This window comes from Bactrocera latifrons, unplaced genomic scaffold, assembly GCF_001853355.1.
Source record: "Bactrocera latifrons isolate USDA-ARS-PBARC rearing strain unplaced genomic scaffold, ASM185335v1 scaffold_120, whole genome shotgun sequence".
Classification (NCBI taxonomy): domain Eukaryota; kingdom Metazoa; phylum Arthropoda; class Insecta; order Diptera; family Tephritidae; genus Bactrocera; species Bactrocera latifrons.
In genome coordinates this window covers 302,547-330,051 of record NW_017534631.1, presented here as the reverse complement: position 1 = coordinate 330,051, position 27,505 = coordinate 302,547, and the positions used below count along the sequence as shown (strand labels likewise).

Below are 27,505 nucleotides of genomic sequence, written 5' to 3'. Positions count from 1 at the left end.
GCTCAACTGTGTTGTTACCGTTTTTAATGATACACCAACAAAAACATCGACGAGAAATTAAATGAAGCCATAGAGAACAGGTGATGGGTGATTAATAATGGAATGCGACAATTAGGTAGAATATTCGGAATAAATTAAAACGAAAACATTTCTTCATAATTTTCTGGGTTTTTTATTATAAAAGTTCTTTCAAATGTTTCAAAATGGAGCCTATTTTAAAGATCCACCCTTAAACAGGCAATTTAATAAGTTTCCTGATTTTTTATGTTTTATTCTGCCACTCGTTATACCTACTTATCGGAATCAGAGTAGGAAATTCGATATAATTTAGATGAGACTGATCCATTATCTAGATTCGTTGCCTACAAGCATTTTAATCCAACTTGGTTGAAATAATTTTAGCACCTATTAATAATTAAACAATTTATAAATGTACCAACTAAACCAATTTCAAAATTACCAAAAACCAGAGACTTTCAGCAAATATTGAATCTTCCTAGAAGAAGAGGAAGACCTCCACTCCATTGGTAGGGAAAGGTGGAGAGGGACCTAGCTTCGCTTAGAATATATAATTGGCGCCACGTAGCAAAAAGAAGAATCAACTCGCGTTGTTAACTCGGTACACCAATAAAGAAGTTTGACTGGTAGGTACTTCCTATAGAGGTTCGATCTGGACAAATTTGAATAATAATCCATGCCAAAGTTCATGCAGATGTCGTGTCATGGCCGCTAACTATATGCTCTTCCTTTCTTCAGTCTTCCGATATTGACTGTTCCGACAAATGTGCAGCTTTTTGAGGAGAAAATCCGTGTGTAAAATTCTGCTGTAGAATAAAGATATGACTATTAATGGTATACTCATCTTTAGAGAGAAGGGAAATTTATTTTCTAACCTGTAAAAGCTGCAGATATGATATACTTTACTTTGTAGAAATATTCTTAAAATATATAAAGTAGAACTTCCATAACCCGAAATTTTATAACTCGAACTTTTGTATTAGCAATAGTAAGCAAATTTCATACAAGTTTCCATCCATAACTCGAAGTCTCTCAAAAAAAAAAATTTTTTTTTTAATATTATGGTTATTCAAGTTAGGGAAACTGTACTATATTTGGAAACTTTAATTAATATGTATAATTTTATATTTAAATTGTTACCATTAAAATTATGCAATGCTCACGCCCAAATAAATGTCTTTGAAACTTTGCTTGGCAACTCTCCAAACTTTATACCCCTTCTTGTAAAAGTTTTAAGCTGCAGTCAAGTCAGTTTTATGGGAAGCTTTTTCGTTGCAAAAAATCATTCGGATATTTAGGGTTGACGCCGTAACTTTTTCATATACGTAAAGATATTGCATATTTTTTTATATTTTGATAGGTTCTGAACATAACGGACCAAACTTTTAAAAGACTATTTCAAATCTTTTTTGAATTCCTGCCTGCTAAAATTTAACCACTCAATTCATCAGTTTATCTATGAACGTTTTATCTCAAAACAGCATTTTTCGAATTTTCTGCTGTTATTAATTGGAGACAAATGTTCCCATAACTATTTTTCTGCCATGTTCTCCATATAATGACTCGCCATTTTTTTAATGTAATCCAAAATCGGCTTTTCAGGCTGTCGCACTAAGTGACTTACATACCATTAACAACTGTCACATATACTATATGCATGTTTGTAATCTATGTAACGTCGAGAATTCCGGAAGACCGCAATGCACATAGAAACTACTTTATGCAAGCAATATACATGCATATCTATACAATATGTACGTATATAAGATATAATATTTACACACGCGCCAAAAGTAATTGATAAATATAGACAAGTGTTTCTTCAATCAATACATTTGGAGACTAAAATACATTTGACGACAGAAATGATAAATTTAGCGCGTGTGGTTATAATAGATCCGTAGTGATCTAAAATCAGTTGCACAGTGTTCATCTTAGCTAATATATCTAAATGAAAGTCAGAGTAAAATGCAAACAAATGAAAACAAAATTTTTTTATTGAAGATCGCTAAAATAATTTTTACGAAAATAAAAAATAATTTTAGATTTTATTTTTAGGAAAATAATAAATAATTTTAGATGCAAAAAATGGAAACACATTTTTTTTTTATTAAAAATCGCTAGAATAATAGGATCGTAGCTCTAAAGTATACAATAATTATAAAATCCAGCTGACATCTCCAGATAAAAACGACTTCTATCTTGTATCTAGTGAATTTTTGACTTTTTTTAGCAAGGAGGAATCATTAAAAGCCTGAAGTTCATGTTAGTGGGCACTGCAATCTCAAGGAGGAATCATTAAAAGCCTGAACTCCATGTTAGTGGGCACTGTAGTCTGTACTAAACCTTCTACTTATGATTGGCCAATACTCATACGTTCGTATTTGCTCTTAATGCATTCATAAGCGGCATTTACTTGACACCGCCTCTATTGGAACTCTTCTCTGAACCCGCCCCGTTCAATTTAGATAAACCCTTCGCTTATGCTGAATACTTTTTGATCTGCGTTTGTTTGGTCCACGTTCTAGTTTTCTGTTCCATTTTCGATTTCGATTTTTCGATCTGCAATGCAGACTTCCAAAGAACTTTTGGAAAGAACTTCGAGCTTCAAGAACTATTTCCCGACAGACAAATGGTGCTAATCCGCAAACTTCATCAATTGAAGCTTACTTTAGAGTCGCAATACATACTTATTTCATGCGTCGACGCTTTTGTACAGAATTTAAAAACAGATTTATAAAAAATGAATTTGTACTAAGCTTTCAACTGTTGCTTCCAGGATTTGCTGAAGTAAGTAAATCGGATGAGTTATTGAATGAGTTACATGGGTTTCCTCCTGTAAGAAACAGGCTTTTTCAAATTTTTTTCTCGTATAAAAAATTAAATATTTTATAAGAATTTTTTATTATATGTTACAATCATGCACTATTAACAAAGAAATTCTGTAATTTTTGGAAAACAAAAAGATTTCGGCCATTGCAACGCCATTTTCCGGACCCTTCGGAAAAAACATGCATCCGCGTTGCTATGATAACTCCTTACAGGATCATCTAAAATGAAAAACATAAATGTTTTAGTTAAACCCTTAACTTAGAACTTGAACGAAGGAAAAAACACGGAAAATTGGATTTTTGGCAAACATTTTTTCCAAAAAAGAAAAAACTGAAAATTTCAAGACATTTTTTACAAATAGTTGTAATCGAAAAAACAAACTCTTTGTCCAAGTCTTTAAAAATTGTATCCCACAGGCCTGTGTAAAGTAAAGTCATAAAGATCGGTTGAGTAGTTCTCGAGAAATCTTCAAAAACACAGTTTCGTGAAAAACGCGTTTAAAGACGGCTTAGCTAGCCTCGAGCGCATAATCTCTCAAGGCTGGACCTACGAAACTATTGCTCTGATCAACTTGAAAATTTAAGACATTATTCGATTTTTTGAAACCCGTTAACCCTTGTAACCCTTCAAGTTAGCACCATACTTCGAAGTTAAGATGCCATGGTCTGCGGTGAAAGCAGAAACAGGCTGTGTTGTGCATCTTCTGTCGATTGTTTAACTAAAGTTTTGAAATCGTTGGAGTATTGTGACGGAACTTATTTGAACGCTAAGAAACTCTAGCCGTTTTGGTTACACTTTTAGTAATAACAGCTAGCGTCGACAGATCATTTTCTAATATGAAGAAAACGGTTGATGACGCACGAATGAAGTCCTTAAAATTGTATCGCTAAAAAATCGGAAGCAACCTCGCTTCTCTAATAAGAGGCACCAAGAAGAAAATTATTCCGCTTTAAGTATCCTTACTGGCAAGTCAGATTGCTATGTAGTATCACTTTCCGAAAATCGTTTCCTATTTTTTAGAGGCTATGACACTATGACTCTGTTCTGGCACTCTTCAATTTCATAAATTAGAATTATTCGAGCTGCTTCGGAGTATTCTGAGTATACATGTATAATGAAAATTATTCACCTTCCACTTTCTGGGGCAATCTAAGTGAAACGATTGGTGCGTAGAAATCGAAGAACCACTTCTAAATAAATTAATTGAACTAACTGTCTGCTCTTTAGGCTAATTTGACTACAATTAAACTGTAAATAATAAATTGACTTTTATTGGAAGAAGGTTTGTTTTTTGAACGAATTTATTAATTGTAATAGTTTGATTGATTTCGACTGTGGCACGCGTGCCTTTCCATTTTGCCGCTTAACCCGTAAAGCGCCACTTGTGGCTTGCCTTTCCCCATGAATCCCAAGCGCCACATAAAACCTGTATCAATCGTCAAATAATGTATATTTAACTGTAGTAATTCCATTTAAGACGCCCAAAAGGCATTGGGGCGCGCTGTTGCTGCGAGTATAATTAATTTCGTGCGGCATTGTCTGGTCGCTTGCCACATGTGTTGCAACACCAACGCCAAACTTATGTGTACATATAATTACACATTACACATATAGTTATGTGAGTGTAGTATACCCAAACAATAGCGGCATTGGCACATGCCCTCTAGGAAATTATTCATTAAAGTAGCTTTTAAATAGTTTGCTTAACTTTTTCGATTAGTGACAACATCGAACATACTCCCAACTGCTTATTTTTCTTCCTTTGACAGCTTCAATCAGTTTTTTCTATTTCAAAGGGCACCTAAACTGACTGCCTAAAAGCTAAAAACTATTTACAAATATTGAGGTAAATTTATACCCATTTTCAGAATACACTGTTAAATTGTTTAAGAAAAAAATAAAAAAATAGCGAGTTTCAAAAAAGTTGACTTCTACCCAAAATGTTGGTCGTTTTTTGATAGCACATTGTGTGTAATTGCATACCTAATATATAGACGGAATTAAATAGTGATTGGATAGTTTTTATCTGAGTATTACTCAAGCAAATTTGAAAAATATAGTTTTGAGAAAAACGCGTATAAAAATGAACGGAAGGAGCTGATTTTATTAAAGCCGTGCACTCAAAACCTTTTAAATTGTATCTGTGTTACAGGCCCCTTTAGAAACGCAAGTCTTTCAGTGGTCTCCATTTTTGCATGCTACGAAAGTACTTCATCTTAAATACCCGTACTAACTATAACTCCAACCGATGGTTTAGAAAAGAGAGAGCGGAATCGAATCATCGAATTTAAAACATCAAAAAGTTTGGTACATGAACTTAAAGGACATTTATGTTATCATACATATGTCGGTCAAAGCTGCTTCGATATCTTACATTCGTAATGGATATAGCATATCCCCCTCTTCCAGTTTATATAACGGAGTTTTCAATAGAGACGCTACAAAAGTGGACCAATAAAGACAGCAGGCGAAGCCATATTTTTCACACTCTTTTGACATTTCTCTTCAGTAAGGTTTGCCATTTCATCATGAAAAGATTATGCAAACCAACAACGAGTGGAAATTATTAATAATTTCTACCGAAATTCGGAGTCAGTGGCCTCCACTTTATAAGCTATGTCCAATTTATGGTCGTCATAATCGTCCTGCCAGATCAACAATTGAGCGTCTAGTGGGTAAAATTTGAACCCACAGGCATAGTACAAAAGGTTTTCGTGCCAGTGAGACAAAGAAGTGCCTCTAGTGTTGAGAATATTGCGCTGCTAGCATATCAATTGAGGAAGACCCAAATCACTCTCTCACACGTCGTTCTCAAACGTTGGGCATCTCTGTGACGTCGTTGTGGCGATCTTGTCCTACATCCTTACAAGATCAAATTGACGCAAGAACTGAAGTCGCTTGATCACTAGAATCGTCGTATGTTCGTGAATTGGACAGAGCAACAACTTGAAAATAATCCGGAAGAGCGATGAGCCTCATTTCTGGCTAAATGGCTTCGTCACTAAGCAAAATATGCGTTATTGATCAGGCAGCAATTCACACGTTCTCCAAGAGTCACCATTGCATTCCGATAAAATAACGGTTTGGTGTGGTTGATGTGCCAGCGACATCACTGGGCCGTATTTCTTCCGTGATCATCAAGACCAGCACGTTACTGTGAATGAGAATCGCTCAATGATAATCAAATTTTTGGCCCGATTTGGATGATATGGACTTGGAATATATGTGGTTTTAACAGGACGTCTCCACAAGCCACACAATCGATTTATTGAAAACCAAGTTTGGTGAGCGTTTTATTTCACGAAATGCCGCCTTGGTCGTACGATTGTACGCCGTTAGACTATTTCCTGTGGGGCTATGCCAAATCTATGGTCTATGCAAACAACATTGATGAACTTTGTGAAATTGTAGCAGTATAAGCGGACTTATGTTTTAAAACCGTCGATGATTGGGTTCAGCGCCTGGACTTCTGCAAGCGTGCCCATGGTGACCTTTCAAAGGAAATCGAGTTCCATACATAATGCCATCGAATGTACTTTCACAGAAATAAAGAATTTCATTGATATCCCGAGCCGTACTTTTATAGAAAAATCCGTTACCTAGAAATGCACCGATATTCGTATACCGTGAGATTTTCACATTAATTCAAGTCTTGCGTCGGCTATCAGAATTTTAATATTCCGATTTTATTCCACGTTGTTTTATAAATAATACATAGGAGTTTAAATCTTTACTTGATGTTTAATGCAACTCAAATTAACTACTCATAAATATTTTTAAATTTACACATGTAGTATTACAAAGTAGTAGAACGCACCTCTAAGCTTTACGTCGCAACGTACACAGTTAGGTTCGATTAAATTAAACTAGATTAAGAGTGAATATTTTTTTAATTTGTTTATGCTAATTGAGACCCGATAAAATTAATACATAAATAACCTAGATTTGTTCGTTATATATACATATATCAAATTTAGTCTCATTTATTTTGGTTTTTATCAACAAGGGTTGTAATAGCTTAGGCGAAGTTAGAGTAAACGATCTCTAGATCTTTGAACATAATTTTTATGATGTAACGTTAAATCGGAGAATAATTCAGAATTGTCATACTAACAAAACTACATTTAAAACAGAATTTCATTTAGTACTCGTATTTGACTGCTACTCTTGGGATTGGTCTATCATCTTAAGCTAACTCATAAATAAGTGAGTCAAACCGCTTTCAAACCTGTATATTTACCACTCAGAACGAAGCTATATCATATCAGTTCACTCATACCTTCTTTTGACCTTAAGTTACTCTTGAAGACTTTCCTGCCAGCACCACGAAGTGTAGGGGTGCGTACCTACGCACATGTGGTGCGCATAATGCTAATATACATATGTTTCTATGCATCATCGGGCACCGCCATCGATAGACCATCAGTTTCACAAGTTCATCAACGCCTTCCGAAGTCTAAACGCCCCAGCTGACTTATGGCGCGCCATGGTATGCCCCACTATTGTCGAACATGTCGTTGTTGTTATGCTTTCGTTTCATTTGTTGCTGTTATTGCTTACTATTTTTTTTTTTTTAGAGTTTGAATGTTTTTATTGGTGTGCTTGTGTGTGTTAGAGTGCTGTTTTGTGCACCAGCTTACGCTAACTCGAGCTGGTCGCGCGCTTAACCATTTCAGTTCACTATTGAAGCGCGCGTCTTAGTGAACAGTTCGTGGCCAGCTACAACGGGCTAGCTTGGGCAATAAACATTTTTGTGGCACACAAAGTTCAAATTAGGCGAAAAAAGAAATTTTTCAAATTTCGACATACCTGATTTCGAGTTGTAAGCGCAAAGAAATTGTTAAGTGACTGCCTAGTCAATTATACAAAAGATTGCGCAATAATTTGAAGTCGGCTTAAATAGAACTGTTTGTGATTTGAAGATATTTTCTAATAACTAAAAATTAACTCTAATAGGAATATCTAATATAAATATTTAAGCACAAAAATTTAGGTATAATAATTTATGACGAAAAAATATTTCAAAATCAGTAAACGCAAAAACACCTTTAATCAACGGAAAATTGTGTGAAATCTTCCTATTAACTCAATGATTTAAGCCGCGCAGTATCTTGTTGACTTTTATTGTTGTTGTGGTTGGGATCAATCAGTGTCAGGCAAACAGACAGAGTCAATATTATAATAATTGTCCAATTGTGAGCGCTGCCATAATAGCAAATCCAAATAACGGCATTTATAGGCAGCAAAACAGCTCTAACGCCAGCAAGCAAACACTTCACACACGCACATACATATTTACATATACATATATAAATGTAAACACAAAATTGAAAAAAAAAAAACAAAATTACAAAAAATTGTTAGGCAATTCTTCACTTATTAACGACTAAAGGAGTCTGTCTGAACGGCGTATTTTCCCTTAGCCCTTGTAGACAAGACTGCTACGAGTATTGTTGTGTGCGAAAACAAAAAATTAACATAAAAATCTGTCAGTCGGTGTCGATTTTGGTTGCAGAGCTTACCTGTAAATCCGACGTGCGTCCGTCCGTTCATCCGTTGCTGTCTGCCCGTTTGTCGTCTTGTCTGGCAGAGCTCCTTAGCTTTCATGCGGCGCATGTCTTTGAAGTCTGCGTTTGTTTGCCTGCCCAGACGCTACTCTATTTTTGTGTTTCTGTCTGTGTGTGGGTATACTTGGCAGTTATTTTTAAATACACAGCTGTGTTTATTGTCTTCTCGCAGTACAACAAAGTGTGCTAGAAGCCAACTTTAGGTTAAACCGACACGTCGCGGAGGCATTGCAATCTCGGTAGCTGAACTACTAGTTTATGTGCGCATTGTGTAAGTGAGTGACCGTCAAAACTCGGTGTCATTAAAACAAACAAACAAGCGGCAAAAGTCAAGTTAAATTACTTGGCTGGCAGTTATGGCCGCAAATCTTGCAGTTTCTGTTGAAAAATTTGCGTATTTCTTAGAAAAAATGCAGACTTACAATTTAAATGCCGCGACGCTGCTCGCTTTAATGTGCTGCAATGGTAAGTTGAGAGAAAATCAAATCATTAAAATATATATCCGTGTGTGTGTATGTGTTATTTTTAATTGCATTTTGGATAATTGCGCTTGCAGAGCTTTACTTAATGATCTTCATAGTTCGCAAAAAATTTGTTACAAATAAATTTACGACCAAATCCAGCGCAGATTAATGCATGAAGACATTTCCCCCTCAATACATCTTCTTCCAAAATCCATCCGAAATGAACCAACGAAGGCCAAGCAGACACGGTCTATTTTGAGAGATTTTAGAAGAGATTTATTTTTGCTGTTCAGCAATATCAACACTAGACAAATTCAAACGAGCTGCGCGTTTCTACTTGTTGCTAGCCTTAATTTAGTTAAATAATCACATAATTTTTTACGTTCTTTTTGTTGGGGAAAATTTGATTACTTTTGTTAGTAAATAAGGTCACACAGGTCATCTAAAAAGAAAATATAAAAAAAGTTAAAAATTAGTCCAACGTCTCCTTCCATTCGATAGCCATAGTGTACGTAGGTCATATTGTCCAGACCAAACAATGTTTTCAACATTTACCTCATACGACGAATTCTTTTTTTAAGCTATAATTGCCTCATCGTCTTATTTTTTTTTCTTAATTAATCATTTAATTGGTCGGCGCCAAAGTAGAGCGTATAAGTTGATTGACTGTTGACCTTTTGGTCTGTAGTTTTCAACTTCGGTCAATAAAAAATTGAAATTTTTCTTTTCATGTGACTACCAACGATTGGTGGGGTATCCTTACCGCACTCACTTCGGAAGGCGATAAAGTTGGATCCCCGTTGTCATATTACGTTCTACCACTAGAGCTATGGATTTCGCTGAGCAGACGTTGGTTACCAACTTGGCTCTGCGCGACAGACTTCTGGCTTAGAAAAAAACGCATGAGATGTATTGAATTATTTGCCTTTAGCACAGTGCATTTTGCTACAAACGTAGAAGTTCTTACTTGACATATTTAATTGGCAAAATCCAATCGCATTCTATCACTTTCTAGCACAAAATGAATTGGGCAATTCATGAAGGTCTTTATGCGCAATAGGAATTCTAGGTACCACAAAAGACTGGCTATAAGCAGTCTAAAAAACTTGTTACGATCGAACTTTTAACCTAATCTTGATAAATAAATGAGGATTGCACCATTACTTTAGGACTATTGTGCCCAAACCTATACATACAGTTGCTAGAAGAAATTCAACTGTGAAGGGTATATGTAATTTAGATACAGTGCAGCCGAAGTTAACGTTTTTTCTTGTTTTTCATTATTAAATGTTGTCACAGTTTACTGTTGCCTTGAAAACAACATTCAGGTAGACTATTCGCCTCGACATGCTTAGTTCAGTGTTTCAATTTATTTTATTTGATGTAATTAAAAAAAAATTGGAAAAGTATCAAATGATCTCTTCGATTTCGATGAGCTACTCGCTTATCTCTTGTTCCTATTATTTAATGATATTTGATAGTTAGGTATGGTTAGGTTAGACGGCTGATCTAGAAAGAGCGGCCGTGCACTGCTATATGTAGTATTTCATAAAGCCATAGAAAAGAAGAACTTCTGCCTTCGAACTTATAACTAGCAAAACGCTTAGCAGCCAATAAAAGTTTGCACATCCATTTAATTTTCATTCTCGCCAGTTCATTTTGAGCCCTAGATATTTCACTGTATTCGCCGGTTGCAGACGGATGTCTCCCATTTGGCAGCGGTGCCATCGAAATGTTGTATCCTCTAGTAAATAAAACAATCTCGGGTTGATCGCGGAACCACTTCCCAGCAGCAATGATCCTCAAGTTTTTTAAGCAGGTCGTTAACGACCAGGAACCATAGAAGAGGAGAAAGAACTCCACATTCTGGGTTTCGCCTTCTAATATTTCGTCGTGCATATGCATCCGTATCAATCACGTATAGTACTCCCTTGTATCTTTAAGTATATATTCCAACCGGCTTTGGCATGCTTAAAAGAGTTTAAAGAGATTCTTTGAGCCCTTGATATTATCAACTTCCAAATTATTGGAATTTATGATTTGTGTAACGGTAGACGACACTGAGCTGACAATAACCTCATAGAAAGGTTAATATACAATTCCGTGCAAAATTTTATAGCTGCAAAAGGATACTATAAAATTGGACGTACAACATTTTCATGCCACTTAACGTTACATAAGTATGTCGGCACACCTATACATATTATATGATATTATATGAATATACATATAGATACACATAAACTGTTTGCAAGCGCAAAGCGACGCCAATGATCACCGTCCAATGAACCAGCTCTCACGAAAGGTGGCACAACACACAACACTGCAACTCGTAGCTGCAGAAAGAAATATGTTTCAACATTCGCTGCACGACACCAATTAACACGACGACAGATACGCCATTGCAGTCACAGTCGCATTGATGGTCACAGTACCTGGTGCCAGTGACAGGCAATGTTATTTCCATTTGCCAATTTTCAGCCTTTGCTCCAGGAGTGCATACAAATAGGTGTGTGTATGCAGGCCAAACGTATGAGTGTGTGTACGATGTTCAAATAATCCACTGTGATTGTGACAAAACTAGTCAGCAGTGTCTTTCTGGCCATCAGGATGCAGTCACCCAGACGGTTGGTCAATCTACGATTTGCAGTTAGTGCGAAATTCGCAATTAGATACGCGTGAAATATACGAAAACAACAAGAGCAACAGCATGAGATAAAAGCAAATAATAAAAGACAGCGAAAGCAAAAGGTTACTACAAGCGATGGCTTGGTCTTTGGCTGCTCTGGGATGCGTGTTGAACAACAACAGTCGTTGTGGTGGTTAGCAATGTTAACGTGCTTTGAGTATGAGTTCGCCTGAAACAAAGCGCATTGTTTGCAGTTAAACTGTTTCGCCTGAGCCGCTCTGCACTGCGATAGTCAAACGATGTTAGCGTTTAGCGGCTTAATTTCGATTTTTTTCAAAGATTTGTATGTTTGGGACATTAAGGTGGAAAGAAAATTCGATTAGGTTCTGTTTTTACAGTAGTAATTACGCAAATCGAGATATAATTTTCTGAATTATGTCGTTGCTTTTAGGCATGCCTATTTCCAACAGTTTTGTTTTCATATAACAAATGAGTTAATTTGTCACAATTTTGAACCTGTCAAAGAACAACATTTGAAAAATATTTTGAAAAATTTTTGTACAATTGATTTTTAGAAATTCGAATATCCTCGCGGTGGTCAGCATAACCCACGTAGTGGAGGTCTACCTCTTCCTCTGCTTCCCATGGTAGGTATTGCGTCGAATACTTTCAGAGCTGACCTGACCAACGTAACTGCTGTCCCTTAATTCGCTCAACTATGTCAATGTCGTCCTATATCTCGTACAGCTCATCGTTTCGCCCATAAATCTTCGGCAAAACTTTTCATTCTAACACTCTTAAGGCCAACTCATCAGATGTACTCATTTTCCATTTCTCTGCACCATGTAGCTGGACGGTTGAAAGACTTGTAGAGTTTGGTCTTTGTTCGTCAATTGCCTCTTAAAGCTGACGTTGTTGTTGTTGTTAATGCTGGTTCCAGATAAACGAAAGAATCTACGACTTCAAAGTTATGATTGTCAACGGTGACGCGAGAGCCAAGTCGCAAATGCGATAACCGTTCATTTAATGACAGGAGATATTTCCTCTTGCTCTCGTTCATTACCATACCCGTTTGCTTCACTTCTTTAGAGAATGAAGTTATCTGTGAAAGTTCACCTAAATATGGAATTGAGAGTGGGCAGAAACGATTCTGTTACATATGGCTCAAGCAGCTCACGACTTCCGCTCATGGGCCAAATATCCTCTGCGTAGCCAAACAACATCCGCCTGTTCTCCCCAGGGTTGTGCGCTGACTTTGGGACTATGAAAAGAACACAACAGATTGAAGTAGCCGACAGATTGCCTTGAAATTTTGAAAAATATTAGCATATGGAACTCAACATTATGGGGGATAAAAAGAGAGTCAATTAATGAAATTGTCACAGTTTGATCGACTGTGCAACAACTTGAAAATGATCATTTTCATCGAAAAATCATTTTTAGCGATGATTCTCATTTCTGGTTGAATGGCTCGGAAAAGCAAAATATGCGTTATGGGCCGGTGGCGTCATTGGACCGTACTTTTTCCGTGATGATCAGGGCCGGCACATTACTGTGAGTGGGAATCATTACATTCAATGATAACCGAATATTTTTGGACTGAATTGAATGATAGTGATATGGACTTTGACAATTTATTGTGCCAACAGGACGGCGCCACAAGCCACAAAGCGAAAATCACACGAAAATTACCTGAGCAATTTGACGCCGTTCGACTATAACAGCATCAAGTGTACTTTCACAGGAATAAAGAAACCGTCACCAGAGGACCCTAAACGACGAAAACGACGCCATTAATAAATATACAATTTAGAAAATATATCAAATCGGCACTTACAGCGGTACAATAACACGATAATTTCAGAGCAATTACAAATAACGGTAGACATCAACTGTTCAACATAATTTCAAATACCCAAATTACATATAAATTTATACATATTTAACAAAAAATGTATACAAAAGCACAATGCTGTCAATATTCCCACTTCAAAAAAATTCCCAACGCTGCAAAAAAGCATCGATGACGCTACACATCCGCTTTGCATTCCCCCTCAAACGTTTATTAATCAGCGGCATAACAATCAACTATTGTTACATTTAAAGTTATCTACATCTATACATACTCGTACATAAATATAATGACGTGGCATTTATTTGGAATTTGTTGCTTTTCACACTTGCATCAAATCATCAGCGAACAGCGCAAGCTTTTTAACATACTCATTCGAGCCGATATGCTATATTTACGTATCTAATTAATGAATCCACATACATATATGCATACATATGTGCCCAAGTATGACACAGTCAATTTATAGAAAAAATATTTAATGTTCGGCCAAACAAAGTAAAAAAAAAAAAAAACAAATCGGAAATAATGTAATCGACTACCTATAATTGATTGCTAATGAAGAGCTAATGAAAGTGTAAGTATGAAAATATTCCACAATTTCCGAATATTTCTAGGCTAATAGATAACTTCAATCAAAAGTAAATATGTATACTCGTAAATATACGTATTCGTAAGCTGATGTAGTGATTCATCTATCTATCTATCGATCGATAATTAAGAGACACACCTAGCGTAGCCGCCTAAAAAAGGATGATTATCCGGATTGTTTTCAGAGATCAGTATTGGAGGAAATTTTTCATCATGTCTGAAAATAAAATAATCAAAAAGGTTGTTAATGTCTCACAATTTTTGTTGATTGATTGTCAAAAATATTGAAATTTAAGAATACTGGAAACTTTAAATAAATTAAAAATCTTTCAAAAATGAGATGATTTCATTTTTCATTAAATCAGACGCTCATTATGCAGAGAAATATACTACTGTATGCAAAAAATAGTAAGAGTACACTTAAATAGCATTCAACTCCCCGATAATTGTAGAAAACTGTCAACATAACGTTGATTTTTAACCTGCTTTGACGTGGGTTTTCGGCTTCGGCTCATCTTTGCCACGATATTCGGCCGATTAATTTCAGGGTCATAAACATAGATCCAAGAATCATCGCCTCATCGGAAACTATTGTTTCAAAGACGCGACGCTCTTTACGCTTACGAAAAAATTTAGTGATTTTGGAACAAATCGTCTTTCACTTTTCCAAATGATCTTTCAAAACGGTTTTCACTGATCCTTCCGATATTCTAATGATATGATCTTTTACTGCTAATCGTCGATCTAAAGCACCGATTCCTTTATTTTATTGACGTGCTGATTATCAGTTGATGCTGATGTCCGTCCTGGACGTGGTTTGCCATCAACGCGTTCACGACCCTCTTTGAATATTTTATACCAACCAAAAACACTTGTTCAAGAGGAACAATTATCACCGAAGTCTTTTTCCAACATTCTGAACTTTTCGGCATCAGGGCCAATTTGAAATATATATATTTTGTATATAAGAAATTATCGGTGGAGTCAATACCTATTCCCCTGGTGGCGCCATCTATATGTCAACTGGTGCGTTAGAATCTGCAATCTTTATCGATTGTCCAGTGAGAATTTCATAACATTTCATTGATTGGAAGTGTAGTTATGTTTGTGTTATCGGTGCCAAAATGAGTTTCGAACAAAGAGCCAACATTCAATTTTGTTTTTAAATTGGTAAAATTTTTACCGAAACGTTTCAATTGATGAAACAAGTTTATGGCGATGGTTGTCTATCTCGTTGCAGTGTACTCGAGTGGTTTCAACGTTTTCAAAGTGGTCGTGAGGGCATAAATGACGATCAACATGTGTGCCAATCAAAATCAGTGATCACCGGAAATTCCATCGAAACTACGCGTGAATTCATCAGTCCAAATGATCATTGAAATTTATGGAAATGGAATTGAACATCGCCAAAGTTTATTGCATTTTTGACCGAATATTTGGGCTTACGAAAGGTGTGTGCACGGTTTGCTCTGCACAAATTGACTGACAACCAAAAATTGCTCAGAATCCAACATTCGATCGACGCTTGTCACCGATTATTTCACCAAAAATCTCATTTTAAACATTAACCACTCTCCTTTTTCACCTGGTATGTCACCGTGCGACTTCTTCCTTTTCGAAAAAATGTATTTGCCCATGAAAGGAAAGCATTCAGACGTAGAGGCTTTTGGACCGAGCAAAAAGCTGTATTGAAGCAGAAGGAGACTATTTTGAATAAAATAAATCGATTTTCCCGGAAAAGCCATTTCTTCTGTTTTTTTTTAAGTCCTGTTTACTTTGGAAAACACCTTGTGTGATCCGCAGACGCCGACGAATAAAATTCGAAAGGAAATCTATAACTCTAACAGGAGAGTTACAGGTCACTTCTAATTGGCAGACTTGCCCGCAGACTAAGAGCAACATACAATGACCTTTGTAGAAGCTGTCCGCATGAAGAAGTAGAGGGGACTGTAAAACGTCTTCTATACGAATGCAAAGCTTTCTAAAGGGAAATGCTAAGAACTATCGGTCGAGGGTTTTTTGGCGATGTTTCGGAGGTTGCAAAAATAAAACTTCTATATTGATGAACTTCATCAGAAGCACGGGGTGGTTCAAATAGAATTAGGAGCCTTTATTCCCGGTCGTTTTACAATTTTGCCTTCAAAAGACCAAGATGCTTCGTTAGACATCCACTGTACCTACCTAAGTAGAACATATTGCTATGCCTTGTAAAAAATTAATTATGAAAAATGCGGTCCCAAGAGATTTTCAAGAGCATCTGAATCATATACTTGTATATTCTCTGAAACTGTATGACTTCATAATTTACCTAGTAATTTCTTAGAATAGTCTAATTGCATATACATATGTATGTACCTATGTATACTTAGGCAGATGTTGAGGCATAAATTATTGATTATTTTTTAATTTTTAATTTCTCATTGCGCGCGCATTCCTTTTATTCATTAAAACTCTAGAGATCACTCGTAATTTAATAATTAAAAGCTAAACTAAATATAACTACTTATTTCAGTTTATGAATGAAATTATTTATAATTATATTTAATTAAAAAATTACACCTGTTAATAATAGAAAATTTCAATATAATCACACCGAGCTGCAATTATCAAGTTTATTGATACCGAATATAATTTTGACCTGACAATAAATAAGAACTATTTTTGATATTAACCTTTGTTTTAACTCGTTCTCTTTCCTTTGGCCAATAAAACTAGTCGTTAATTCTGGCCGTCGACGATGAATGTTTCGACCATGGTGGCGTTTGCCATCATACTCATCGCTGTATATACTATAATTATCAATGACAAGCAATTATACTCAGAAATAGGTCACGATTTTGTTAAATAAATATTAAAAATATTAAATTTTACACTATCCCGACATATTTCGTGCTTTCACACCCCGTTTTTTTAACAGGTAAGTGCCAGAACTTTAACGAAATATTTTCACGAGTCAATTATTGTTTATCTTAACCCAACAAACTTGCTCACGTGACTTGTATGAACGAGTATATCTATTTAAATATTTACATATTTTTACAAATATCAATTGGTCACGCTAGGTTTTTATCTAAAGAACAGGTGGAAAAACAGTTTCTGTTTTTAAAAGGTTTCTTCGGTATTTTTTTACCGGCATAACAACCAAATTTTAGTCTCTTGCCAATAATAGCCACTCTGGACTGGGTAGGCAGCTCACTCATGCATAAAAATTGTCGAATTTTCGAAAGTTAGAGGTACCACCGTGAAATATAAATATTTACTCGACGACTCGAAAGACGTCATCATAATTCACAGACTTTGAACAAAGCGGCAATATTGAATCGATCTACTGGAAAAACCATTTCATCTAAAAGTATTTAAGGCAAGGCGTATCAAAGGAATCTGAAAGAGTTAGGTTGACTTCATATTTCGGAACTCTTGAGGGGTTACAAGGGGTTCTTCATGTAAAAAACAGTATTTTTTAAATAATTTTTTCTCATATAAAAAATTGTATCTCAAAGACCTGTGTAAAATTTCATGAAGATTGATTGAGTAGTTCGCGAGAAATATTGCCAACCGTCTTCAAAGCACACAGTTTCGAGAAAAACGCGTTTAAAGACGGCTCCGAAACTATTACTCGGATCAATATGAAAATTTATGAAAGTTTATGTTGTATGTAAAATTTAAAAACTCAATAAAAAAATTAGATTTTTTTGAAACTCGTAAGCCCAAAACAAATCTAAACCCCTGCCGCTATTTTCTGAAGCGACCCCTTTCAATGGTTCTTTATATTTGACTATGAGATTTTTAACCTTATAAATTCTCAATTAAATGGTTGTTTTTAGTTTTTGAGGGTTTTAGAGACTCCATTAGAATAAAGTTGCTAATTAGGCTTTCATCTATTGAGTGTGAAATTCACTTTTTCCCAATCGATTATATTTCCTCTTTGGAACAATTCGCGACAAACTTCATTTGTTATATAATTTGTAAAGAGATTTCCCGAAATTACGAAGCCACCGGTTCACGGTGAGAAATTTCGCTTCTCACTTCTGTGTGAACCGTCCCGTTTCAACAGACCTTTATATAATATTTGACAATGAATTTTAATACATTACTAATTGTCAATTAATATGTGATTTATTTTAGGGACTCCATTAGAATAAAGTTATTTAAGCATTAATTTATGGATTATTATTCACATCTTCCCAATCGATTATATTTTCTGCTTAGAACGATTCGCGAGAAGCTTCCTTTGTTGTATGACTTGTAGAGAGATTTTCTGAAATTACGTAGCCACCGGTTCACCGGTTTATTTCCATAGTTATTAATTCTATGGGTGTAGTTTAATTAAGATAATCACTAGCAGAGGATTTAATTAATATTTCAATTGAAAATTCACTGGAAACTCCGACACACCCTTTGCAGTTCAACTTTGTAACTGCATCGGTTATCTAAAATTTGAGACAAGGGAATATACAATTTCACATACATAAGCCCGAAAGCAACGTATTTGTGCAAAATTTCCCACAATCCTTAAGCAATATTAAGACGTATCGTTCAGTAATAAATACGAATTTAGTTTGATAAATCGGCAGTTAATCTTCAGATCCATAATGTCATTTCAGATAGTTAATCTAAGTTTTCAAAAGCACATGCTTCATTGATGGCATCATTCCTCAGCCACAATATTCACAAAGCCCTATGTAGATTTCGTGACTCCATATATATAATACAAGCAGTATTCTGCCTAAATTAGTTAATTTGAGTTAATGAATAGCTGAACCCAATTTTGATTGAACAACACCGAGCGAACTTCATCGTCATACAAGTTTTCGTTACCCTAAGGTCTTTAATACCCGCATACCGTTTATAAACTACTTACAAGTACATTTCTCTGTCTTACCTATTAACTTGTTTTGTTTACACGATAACACGTATCTTTTGATAACTGTTAGGAGTTTCAGCTAAGCAACACGGATAGATTTATAAACCTATTATATATACTTTTTATTTTGTTCAGCAAATCCTGAAAAGCGTATGTCACACTTATAGCTTAGAGGAATCCGAATATTGTAATGGCACAAGGTATTCCGTGAAGGACGTGAAGTTATCAAAAACTGGGATCATGGGAGTCATTCAGCCACCTCTTTCAATGACGATAACATCGAAAAAGTTAAAGAAACAGTACTTGAAAAAAATTGTGTAGTTGTCATAGAGAAAGTAGAGGATGCCTAGACCTCTTACTACTGTGGTCAAAGGTAAAATTTGTCGATTTCATCTCATTCAAAGTAATCCCCTCCCGCTGCAATACACTTATGCCAATTAAAAATTCATCTTTCAATTTAATTACAGTAGTATGTATCGACTTTATCATTCGGGTTAATGTTTTGGGCATGAAGCATATCAACCAAGGCCTGAATCTTTGACAAAAATGGCGGCGAGCTTTCGCAAAAGAAATTTTCACAAATTTATCCAAGGGGAATCCTACATTCTTTAAATGCATCATTACTGGTATGAGAAGTGGATACTTGAATTATCGTGATGCATTAATTCGGTACGGTCTATCAGAATTGCCACTTGGCCGTTTTGAGGAGTCTGAGTGAAGCAATTAATCGTAAACGACCATATTTGTTGTCAGAAAGTTCACGGATTTTTCATCACGATTATTTGCCGTTACATTTATTCATTATTTTCACTCAAAACCCCTAGTTATATGTGGATATAGTTTTATAGATCTGACAGGTTCTTCGACTGCCGATCTTCTGTTCCTATTGATGCATCAGCCTAGATGAGGAATAATACAAATAAAGTTCATGACAGTTAAGTCCAGTTATTTTAATTTGAACATTTAAGAACAAACCAGCAGTGACTGATGGATTGCCGGCCGGGCATATAAGGTCTTATGGAGCGTAGTGTGTGAAAGAATGAAGCCTACCGTCAACAAGCTGATTGAATCTTATCAGTGCTAAAGCTGCAGTGACCTGGAAAATCTACTATATATCAGATTTTCACCATGATCCAATTCTTGGAAAAGACTCGTGGAAGCAAGATCGACACACACCACCTCTTTGTCGATTTTAATGCCGCCTTCGACACCATGAAAAGGAATTGCCTCTTTGCCGCTATGTCTCAACTTGGCATCCCCGCAAAGCTAATACCGAGGTTTTATTCTATGTGACTTCTCCAATACATTGCTGGAGAAAATAATATGAGCCACAGAGCTAAATAGAGAAGGTACAAACTTCTATAAGAGTGTATAGCTTCTGGCGTATAAAAATGATATTGATCTCATTGGCCTTAACAACCGCGGCGCCATTAGCTCTGTTTTCTCCAGACTGGATATGGAAGCGAAGCGTATGAGTCTGGTTGTGAACGAAAACAAGACGAAAAATCTCTTGTCGTCAAACAAACAGTCATCATTTTGGAGCCGATATCAATACCAACAAAAATATAAGCCATGAAATTCAAGATTCACTCTTGCCAATAAGTGCTACTTTGTATGTAAGTATGCAAATGAAAAGTAAAGTCATCTCTCGATGAACAAAGATCGTACTATATAAGTCCTTCATTAATTCCGTCCTGCTACTATATGACATCATCTGATGAATCGGCCTTAGGAGTGGTCGGAAGAATGGTTTTGTGGAAAATGTATGGCATTTTACACTTTGGCAATGGCGAATACCACAATCGATGGAACGGGATATACAGGTCAGCGAATCAAGAGACAGCGACTTCGCTGGCTAGGGCATCTCGCCCGGATGAATGAAAACGTTCCAACTCTGAAAGAATTCGACATAATACCTGCCGGGGGAAGAACAGGAAGAGGAACACCTCCACTCCGTTGGAGAGACCATGTGGAGAAAGACATGGCTGCACTAGGTATCTCAAATTGGAGCGAAATTGCGAAAAGAAGAAACGACTAGCTCGCTGTTGTTAACTCGACTATAACTGCATTAAAGAAGAAGAATTTCCTGTTAGTTATTCATCCAATATTAGTCTGGTATGCTTTGTAAGTCTCTTATTTGAATTTTCTTGATATAGCGTTTAAATAATGTGACCAAAATATTTGGCCTCACAACAATCGGGTTAAATAAGGTAACCGATTTGGCGGTTTGGTTGATTCTATCCGGCTAAGGACCATCACCTGAGCATCACTGTCATTTTGTTAATATTATAAGAAGAGTTTTGAGAATCTTGACTATTTTTGGCATTGAACTATTACTTAGAAATATTTCCTAAACTTTGGCCTCTGTTATCGCGAATAAACAACTTTAAGAAAGCTGATACTACACCGTCTAAAAATTCTAAGTCACATTCGTGAGTAGCCGGGTCAAATAGGTTCAAATAGCTATCCGATCTGTGTGCCGGTATGAATATAATTGCTCTAATTACTCGTACATTAACTAACACTATGCGCGCTGGAATTCAAACCAATATTAAATGTGGTAAACAAAAACCAACAGGCATGCGACGGCTTCTAGGTCATGCCATTGCCCAGCGGTGCTGATTTTTCAAAAGTTAAATCGTCGACATTACATTTCTAATGAAAATTAAATAAATATACTACCATACTCACGATTTACATATGTTTGTATGTATTATGTAACTCACAGCTGACAACAGCAGGCGGAAATAAATAGAAATTGAACGTTTCATGTAAACAGTATTATTAATAGCACGTATGATCTATTAACTTAAAACATATGTACATACAGTTAGTAAAAAAGTAGGCACAAGCTATAATGGCAATAATTTGCGCTTACTCTTCGGTAGTCATTATATAACAAAATTCTCTAGAGGTAGAATTTAAACAATTGTAAATATAGCTAGAACCATTTTAGATAGTTCACATGGTCAACGTTGGACTTTTAACTTAATTTAAATCGAATAATAACCTTTTTTTTCTAAAAGCTGTCACTTATCCTCAAGTTATGGAGTACCTCCGAGCGTATATTTGTCATAAAAAAATTTCAAAAAATCCGAAAATTGTTCTGAATCGGTTATTATATGATTGGTATCAAAATTTGTCTGATAATATCTGAACGATTTCATCCAATCGGACGGCATGACCTAGTCAGCGGAGCAACTATAGTTTGAGCTTTAATTTTTCTTTTAATTCGCTGAACTATGTCAATGTCGTATAACTCGTACAGCTTATCTTTCCGAATGTAATACTTGCCGTTGCCAAAGCGCAGACATGACTGTTTGTTTGATGAAAAGAGATATTTCGTCTTGTCCTCACTTAACCAGACCCATAAACTTCGCTACTACTATGCTTTCCACTACATTAAAGCTTTCATGGAGGCCAAAATGTTGAGGAGAGAATAAGGAAGACATAGGTTTCTTTATTACATATTGCTATAGAGGAGCTATAGAGAAAAGGTAGGAATTGTCACCAAAAGTGGTGCTTTGTCTCTACGAAACCGTAGTCAATCATATAATATTCTATAGTATATTAGTCTGGTGGCTACACTTGCTAAAAAGCTTAAACATGTCCGAAGATCAGCTATCACCGGCATCTTCGGTGTGTATAGTCCGAAGGATTCTCAATTATACGTCGAAATTCTCTCCTCCGTCAACTTCATATCTGAAAACTTGCATCATTGTGTGGCAGAGGCTACTCGTGGCGAATTTTCCTCTGCTCACATACCGATGAGGCACATATCCGTCGATGGAGATAGAAGAAGCTTTAGAAGAGTCACAGTGAACCTTTTCACAGATGAGTTGAAGCTACGAGGGAAGGTTGGAGAGAGAATTTGCTGTAAAGAGCTCTTCGTCAATCCTAACTTAGGGCTATCAGACCACTGTAGTATTTATCAAGCCGATGTGGCTGCTATCAAGGTGTTAGTAGACGTACTTCTATGAAGTGCTGCCTCTTTCAGGGAAGTGTGCTGAGCTCGTTAACTATGCGCTCAAAGCTAGTCCGCCTCGTTTAAGTGCTGACCAGCTCCTATGGGAGTGTCTTTCCGTATTAATAGGTTCAAGGTTTATCATGATCCCCAACTTTATGCAAGTTTTTTGAAATACATTTTTAAGCCCATATTTGTAAGACAGTAAGTATATGGACGACTTTTCGATGTGGATTTCTTCAAGGTAATTAACTCTGTACTAAGATACCAAATCCTATTGATTTTCAACTGATCCATAATAAATTCTCCTAGGTAGAAAAAACTAAAAAAAGAAGAACTATTATTTATTAGGAATAAAGATACTCGAATATTTATTTATTTATTTTCTATCATATGACTTTCCAAAATCTAATTTTAAAGATAGCAAGGTAAACCAGCTATCCACTACAATGAGATTTTTTTGGATATTTTTGGAAAGGAATTTCGCAAATTTCATTCAATTTATATAATAAGCAAATCAACTGATGAGAAGAACATGTTACCTAAAAATAGAATCAGTAGCAAACAATTGAATTTATCACTGAGTTCCAAATTTAACACTGTCATGGCGCAAGCTATTTGCAGTCGCCACATTATACAGTTAATTGAGCTTCAAAACATCGTCGGATGTCTGCAAGCGTGATAAATTATCACTCTTTCAATAATAACTGTAAATAAAATTTCAAATTAAATGCGTAGACTTTCTTATTTAACTAAAAAATACTCACATCTTGTGGTCTCTGTACTTTTTTTGCAGTTTTTGGTGTGACGTTTGCAAACGATTTCGCCTACAATGGAGCAATGGGTAAGTCAAACAACTAAATTTAAATGTCTCCAGATATGGGAGACAGTCTTAATAGCGATTATGAAATCCAAGTTCTCTAGCCAAGATAAGGAAAGAGAGCGCTTCAAAAGAGGTACTTAAGAGAATAGAAGCTCTGCATAAAAATAAATAACCTTCGAAATTACAAAAAATATGGTGTTCCCATACAACTTAAGCGTAAATAAAAGAATACCTGGATTCACACATACATATATATCCGACCATGGACGATCCCTCAACAACAGTCCACAAAACAATTTGACGACTTTTTATGCCTCTACAACAAGCACGAAAAGGAAAAGCTACGACATGAATGTAGAACTTAGAGAACTAACTTCACTGCATTCGCGAATCCTTGGATATATTTCCTCTTGGCAGTATGCGCTAGGAAATGAAAAGATTAATGCAAAGAGTACTCAAGACACGATATCTCTTTTATGGAAAAATCAGACAACGGAAAAGGAAAACCCGTTTCTACGACATAAATTTAGAACTTTGGGAGCTGATTCGGAACTTTATATTACAATAGGCCCTTCTTTGATATAACTTTACTGCTGGTTACTCGCGGCTCCTCGGATATGATTCCTCTTGGCAGTGCACGTAAGAAAAAGGAAAGAGCAATGTAAAGAGTTCTCCTCGCTCCATACCTCTCTTTTAAAGAAATCAGACAGCTTTCAACTTTAGTTCAACCCCAAGAGGAAATCTCAAGCTCCATGTCAGGAAGTGGGGAAGCAAAAATGGAAAGGCTTCGTTGAAAATATTTGATTGCTATTAATCGCACAGGAGTAAAGAGATAACTTACTCACATCCATTTAGAAGAAATGATATTTTAATTTCACTATTGAAGAAATTCTAATTTAGTTAATGTCTAACTCATTTTCTCAACGTAAAAAATTTGTAATTTCTTTATAGGACCCGATCATTGGGGTGAACAGTTCAGTACGTGCAGTGGCAAGCATCAAAGTCCGATCAACATTGACTCTGTGAATGTGATCAGACGAACTTATCCGCCACTAATTCCTGACAATTTTGGTTCACAGACAATTGGCGCTGAAATATTAAACAACGGCCATACAGTGGTCGTACGTCTTGAGTACGCCGGAGAACGTCCAACCGTATCGGGTGGTCCATTAGTCGGAAAATTTGTTTTCGAACAGTTACATTTTCACTGGGGCGATAATGATACATTCGGCAGTGAGGATCGCATCAACAATGTCTCTTTTCCAGCTGAGTTGCATATGGTTTTCAGGAATACCAAGTATCCCAACTTCGAAGAAGCGGCGGCGAAGAGTAATGGTGTGGCTGTTTTGGCGTATTTCTATAAGGTTCACCATTCAATTTATTCATCAATTTTCAGTTTCATTTTAATGCTTTTTTTCATATTTATTGCGCTTTTTTAGATAACAAGAAAAAATAATTTTCAATATGATGAGTTCACGGAGCTGTTAGAGCATGTAGTCAAACCAGGCACGGTTGCCAAGTTCAGTAATCCACCATTACTTTGGCATTTCAGTCACATTGGAATTGACGATTATTATACGTATATAGGATCGTTGACTACGCCCCCTTGTAGTGAGGATGTGAGCTGGATTGATTTTAAAGAGCCAATACATATCTCTGCAAATCAGGTTAGACACTCATGGCATTCAGTATTTGTAAAATATGTGTTACTTAGCCTTGTAAAATATGTGTGACTTAGCCTTTTATTATGTACTGTTTTTGTTTAGGAATAGTGAGTTCATACAAAGGAAGTTTAAATGTACTCGTCTGTAAAAACAAAACTTGTTACGCCAATACAACTATGTGTCCAATTAGTCCTCCTCCTCTTTATGCAAGCTCAGAGAGAGATTGAGAAAATCTTAGAAGTTTAGTTAGAATAATTAACCATTGCCTGTTGAACTCCTTCATTCATTTTGCCAAAAAAAAACCGGAAATTGTAAATAAAATGTAAAATATTTCATTATTTATCAATATTTATTTTGTCATCTTCAAACTAATTCCTATCAAATGTTATTTGTTATGCCAACGACACTTCCTCGAAACACTTTCCATAAGCACTTTTTGGGTTGGCCTGCATCTCCTTAAGCGTATTTTGCTCTATCTCTTCAATCAACCGAGCGGCTATTTCAATTTCGGGTACAAGAAAGTCGGCAGTTATAATGCTCTCCGTGAATTTGAGATCGGAATTCGCAAGATCAAGCATGTCCAAAGAGAACTGTTTATGGTATTATTTTTGAAAAATATCAGCTTTATCGGAACGAGCAGATCAAGAAGGCGTTTCATACCGAAAATACATATTCACCAAAATTATTCGAACGGACACGCGAGAGATGTTGAGCTCTCTTCCTTTAACACTTTCCTCACGGTTTTCAAGCAGCATCCTTTTTACTTCTTTAAGATTGTCATCAGTTAAATAGGTCGAAGATCGTCCAGAGGCAAGCATGTCTTTACCGATCTCTTGATCGTCTTCGAAAGCTTTTTACCACTCATAGGCTTGTGTGGAACATAGCTGCTCCTTAATCTTATTTAGTAAAACAACAAAAGAATTATTTTGATAGAACATACTAGATAATCATAAGTTTGTAGCTACAACTTTGTCTTACTTAGTGCTCGAAAGTTTAAGGAGGTTCGACTTCGACTCAAACTAAATTATATATGAATAATATAATAAAGGACTCATAGATCTCTTTGGCCATTTATCGATATGTTATCGATAAATAAACCATAGTTTTATTTTAGGCTCACTCCGTAATTATCTAATTTATTTTTATTCCTACAATATTTAGTTAAGACTATTAAGTTTTAGTTCTTAATTAATCTCTTAACTAACATCAACTTATTGTTTTTTTTTTTTTACAATTTTATTATCTTTATTTTTTTATCACTTCTATTTGTCATTCAGATCGAGCGTTTCCGTCATCTCCACACTAACGACAATTCGCCAATGACACACAATTACCGCCCACTTCAGCCGCTTAATGATCGCACCGTCTATTCTTCGCTGACGCTGAGAGAGCCAAACCGTCGCATCAAACAGCCGCCCAGTGATATACCTTTTGTAGATAATATGGTTGGCGGTGCCACGATGCAGAAACCTTTTGTGGTCGGTGTTGCAACCATAATGCTTTCATTGAGTTTGTTGAACGCTGTGTGAATAAAAATTAATAAGTTTTCTTAAATCTAATGCATTAATAGCATATACGAGTACATACATATGTATCTAAGATGTAATACCAACTATATTTGTGTGGTTAGTTGTGTAACAGTTATTATTTGCCAAATTCGACGCTCACCAAACTATCAGTATTGCAAGTAGACAAATATCCCGTGTGCTTAGTATAAATTATTACGCTGGAATTGATTCAGATGAGCCTTAAATAAAATCGAAGCTGCCACATAAATTTTGTTGTCTACAAACTTTTAATCGTCTCCTGTCCGAAAAAGCATGTATGTGACGCTCTTGAGCCTGATATTATCGCCTGAGGGCATTGAATTTAAAAAGCATTGTATGCATTATTTTTTAAGAACCACCCTAATTAACACACATTCTCCCATTTGTTACTATTAATAATATATTATAAATACATATGGCACTTTCACCAGTATATTAAATAATGTAATTGTTAATTAAGTTCATATGTACATCTCTTCTCTAATGGCTTATACACCTCTTACAAGGTTATAGCCGCTGTACATACATACATGCATACATTCGTGTAGTTTTAGTTACAATTAATTGAAAGCAGTATCCTCACAGCATACAAATTCTCTGATGATTAAGTTAAATGCAAATATATTTATATACTTAAGTATATGTATGTATGTATGTTAATTTTGTGATGTTTTAGAGAAAATTATGTAA

The 27,505-nt window shown here is 35.8% G+C and overlaps 1 protein-coding gene across 6 annotated transcripts; it reads left to right on the top strand.

Moving 5' to 3' along the window:
- Positions 1-7,547: 7,547 nt before the first annotated feature.
- Positions 7,548-27,505, top strand: LOC108978372 (carbonic anhydrase-like). Of its 6 annotated transcripts, XM_018948623.1 has the most exons (7): positions 7,548-7,672; positions 7,807-7,843; positions 8,590-8,882; positions 23,578-23,625; positions 24,556-24,968; positions 25,044-25,271; positions 26,546-27,505. In XM_018948623.1, exons 3-7 carry the CDS (start codon positions 8,774-8,776, stop codon positions 26,795-26,797), a joined length of 1,050 nt encoding a protein of 349 aa, XP_018804168.1. In that variant the 5' UTR covers positions 7,548-7,672; positions 7,807-7,843; positions 8,590-8,773; the 3' UTR covers positions 26,798-27,505. The 6 variants fall into 6 exon arrangements, with proteins under 6 accessions (XP_018804168.1, XP_018804167.1, XP_018804170.1 ...); XM_018948622.1 differs by lacking the exon at positions 7,807-7,843; XM_018948625.1 differs by lacking the exon at positions 7,807-7,843 and having other exon boundaries at positions 8,567-8,882.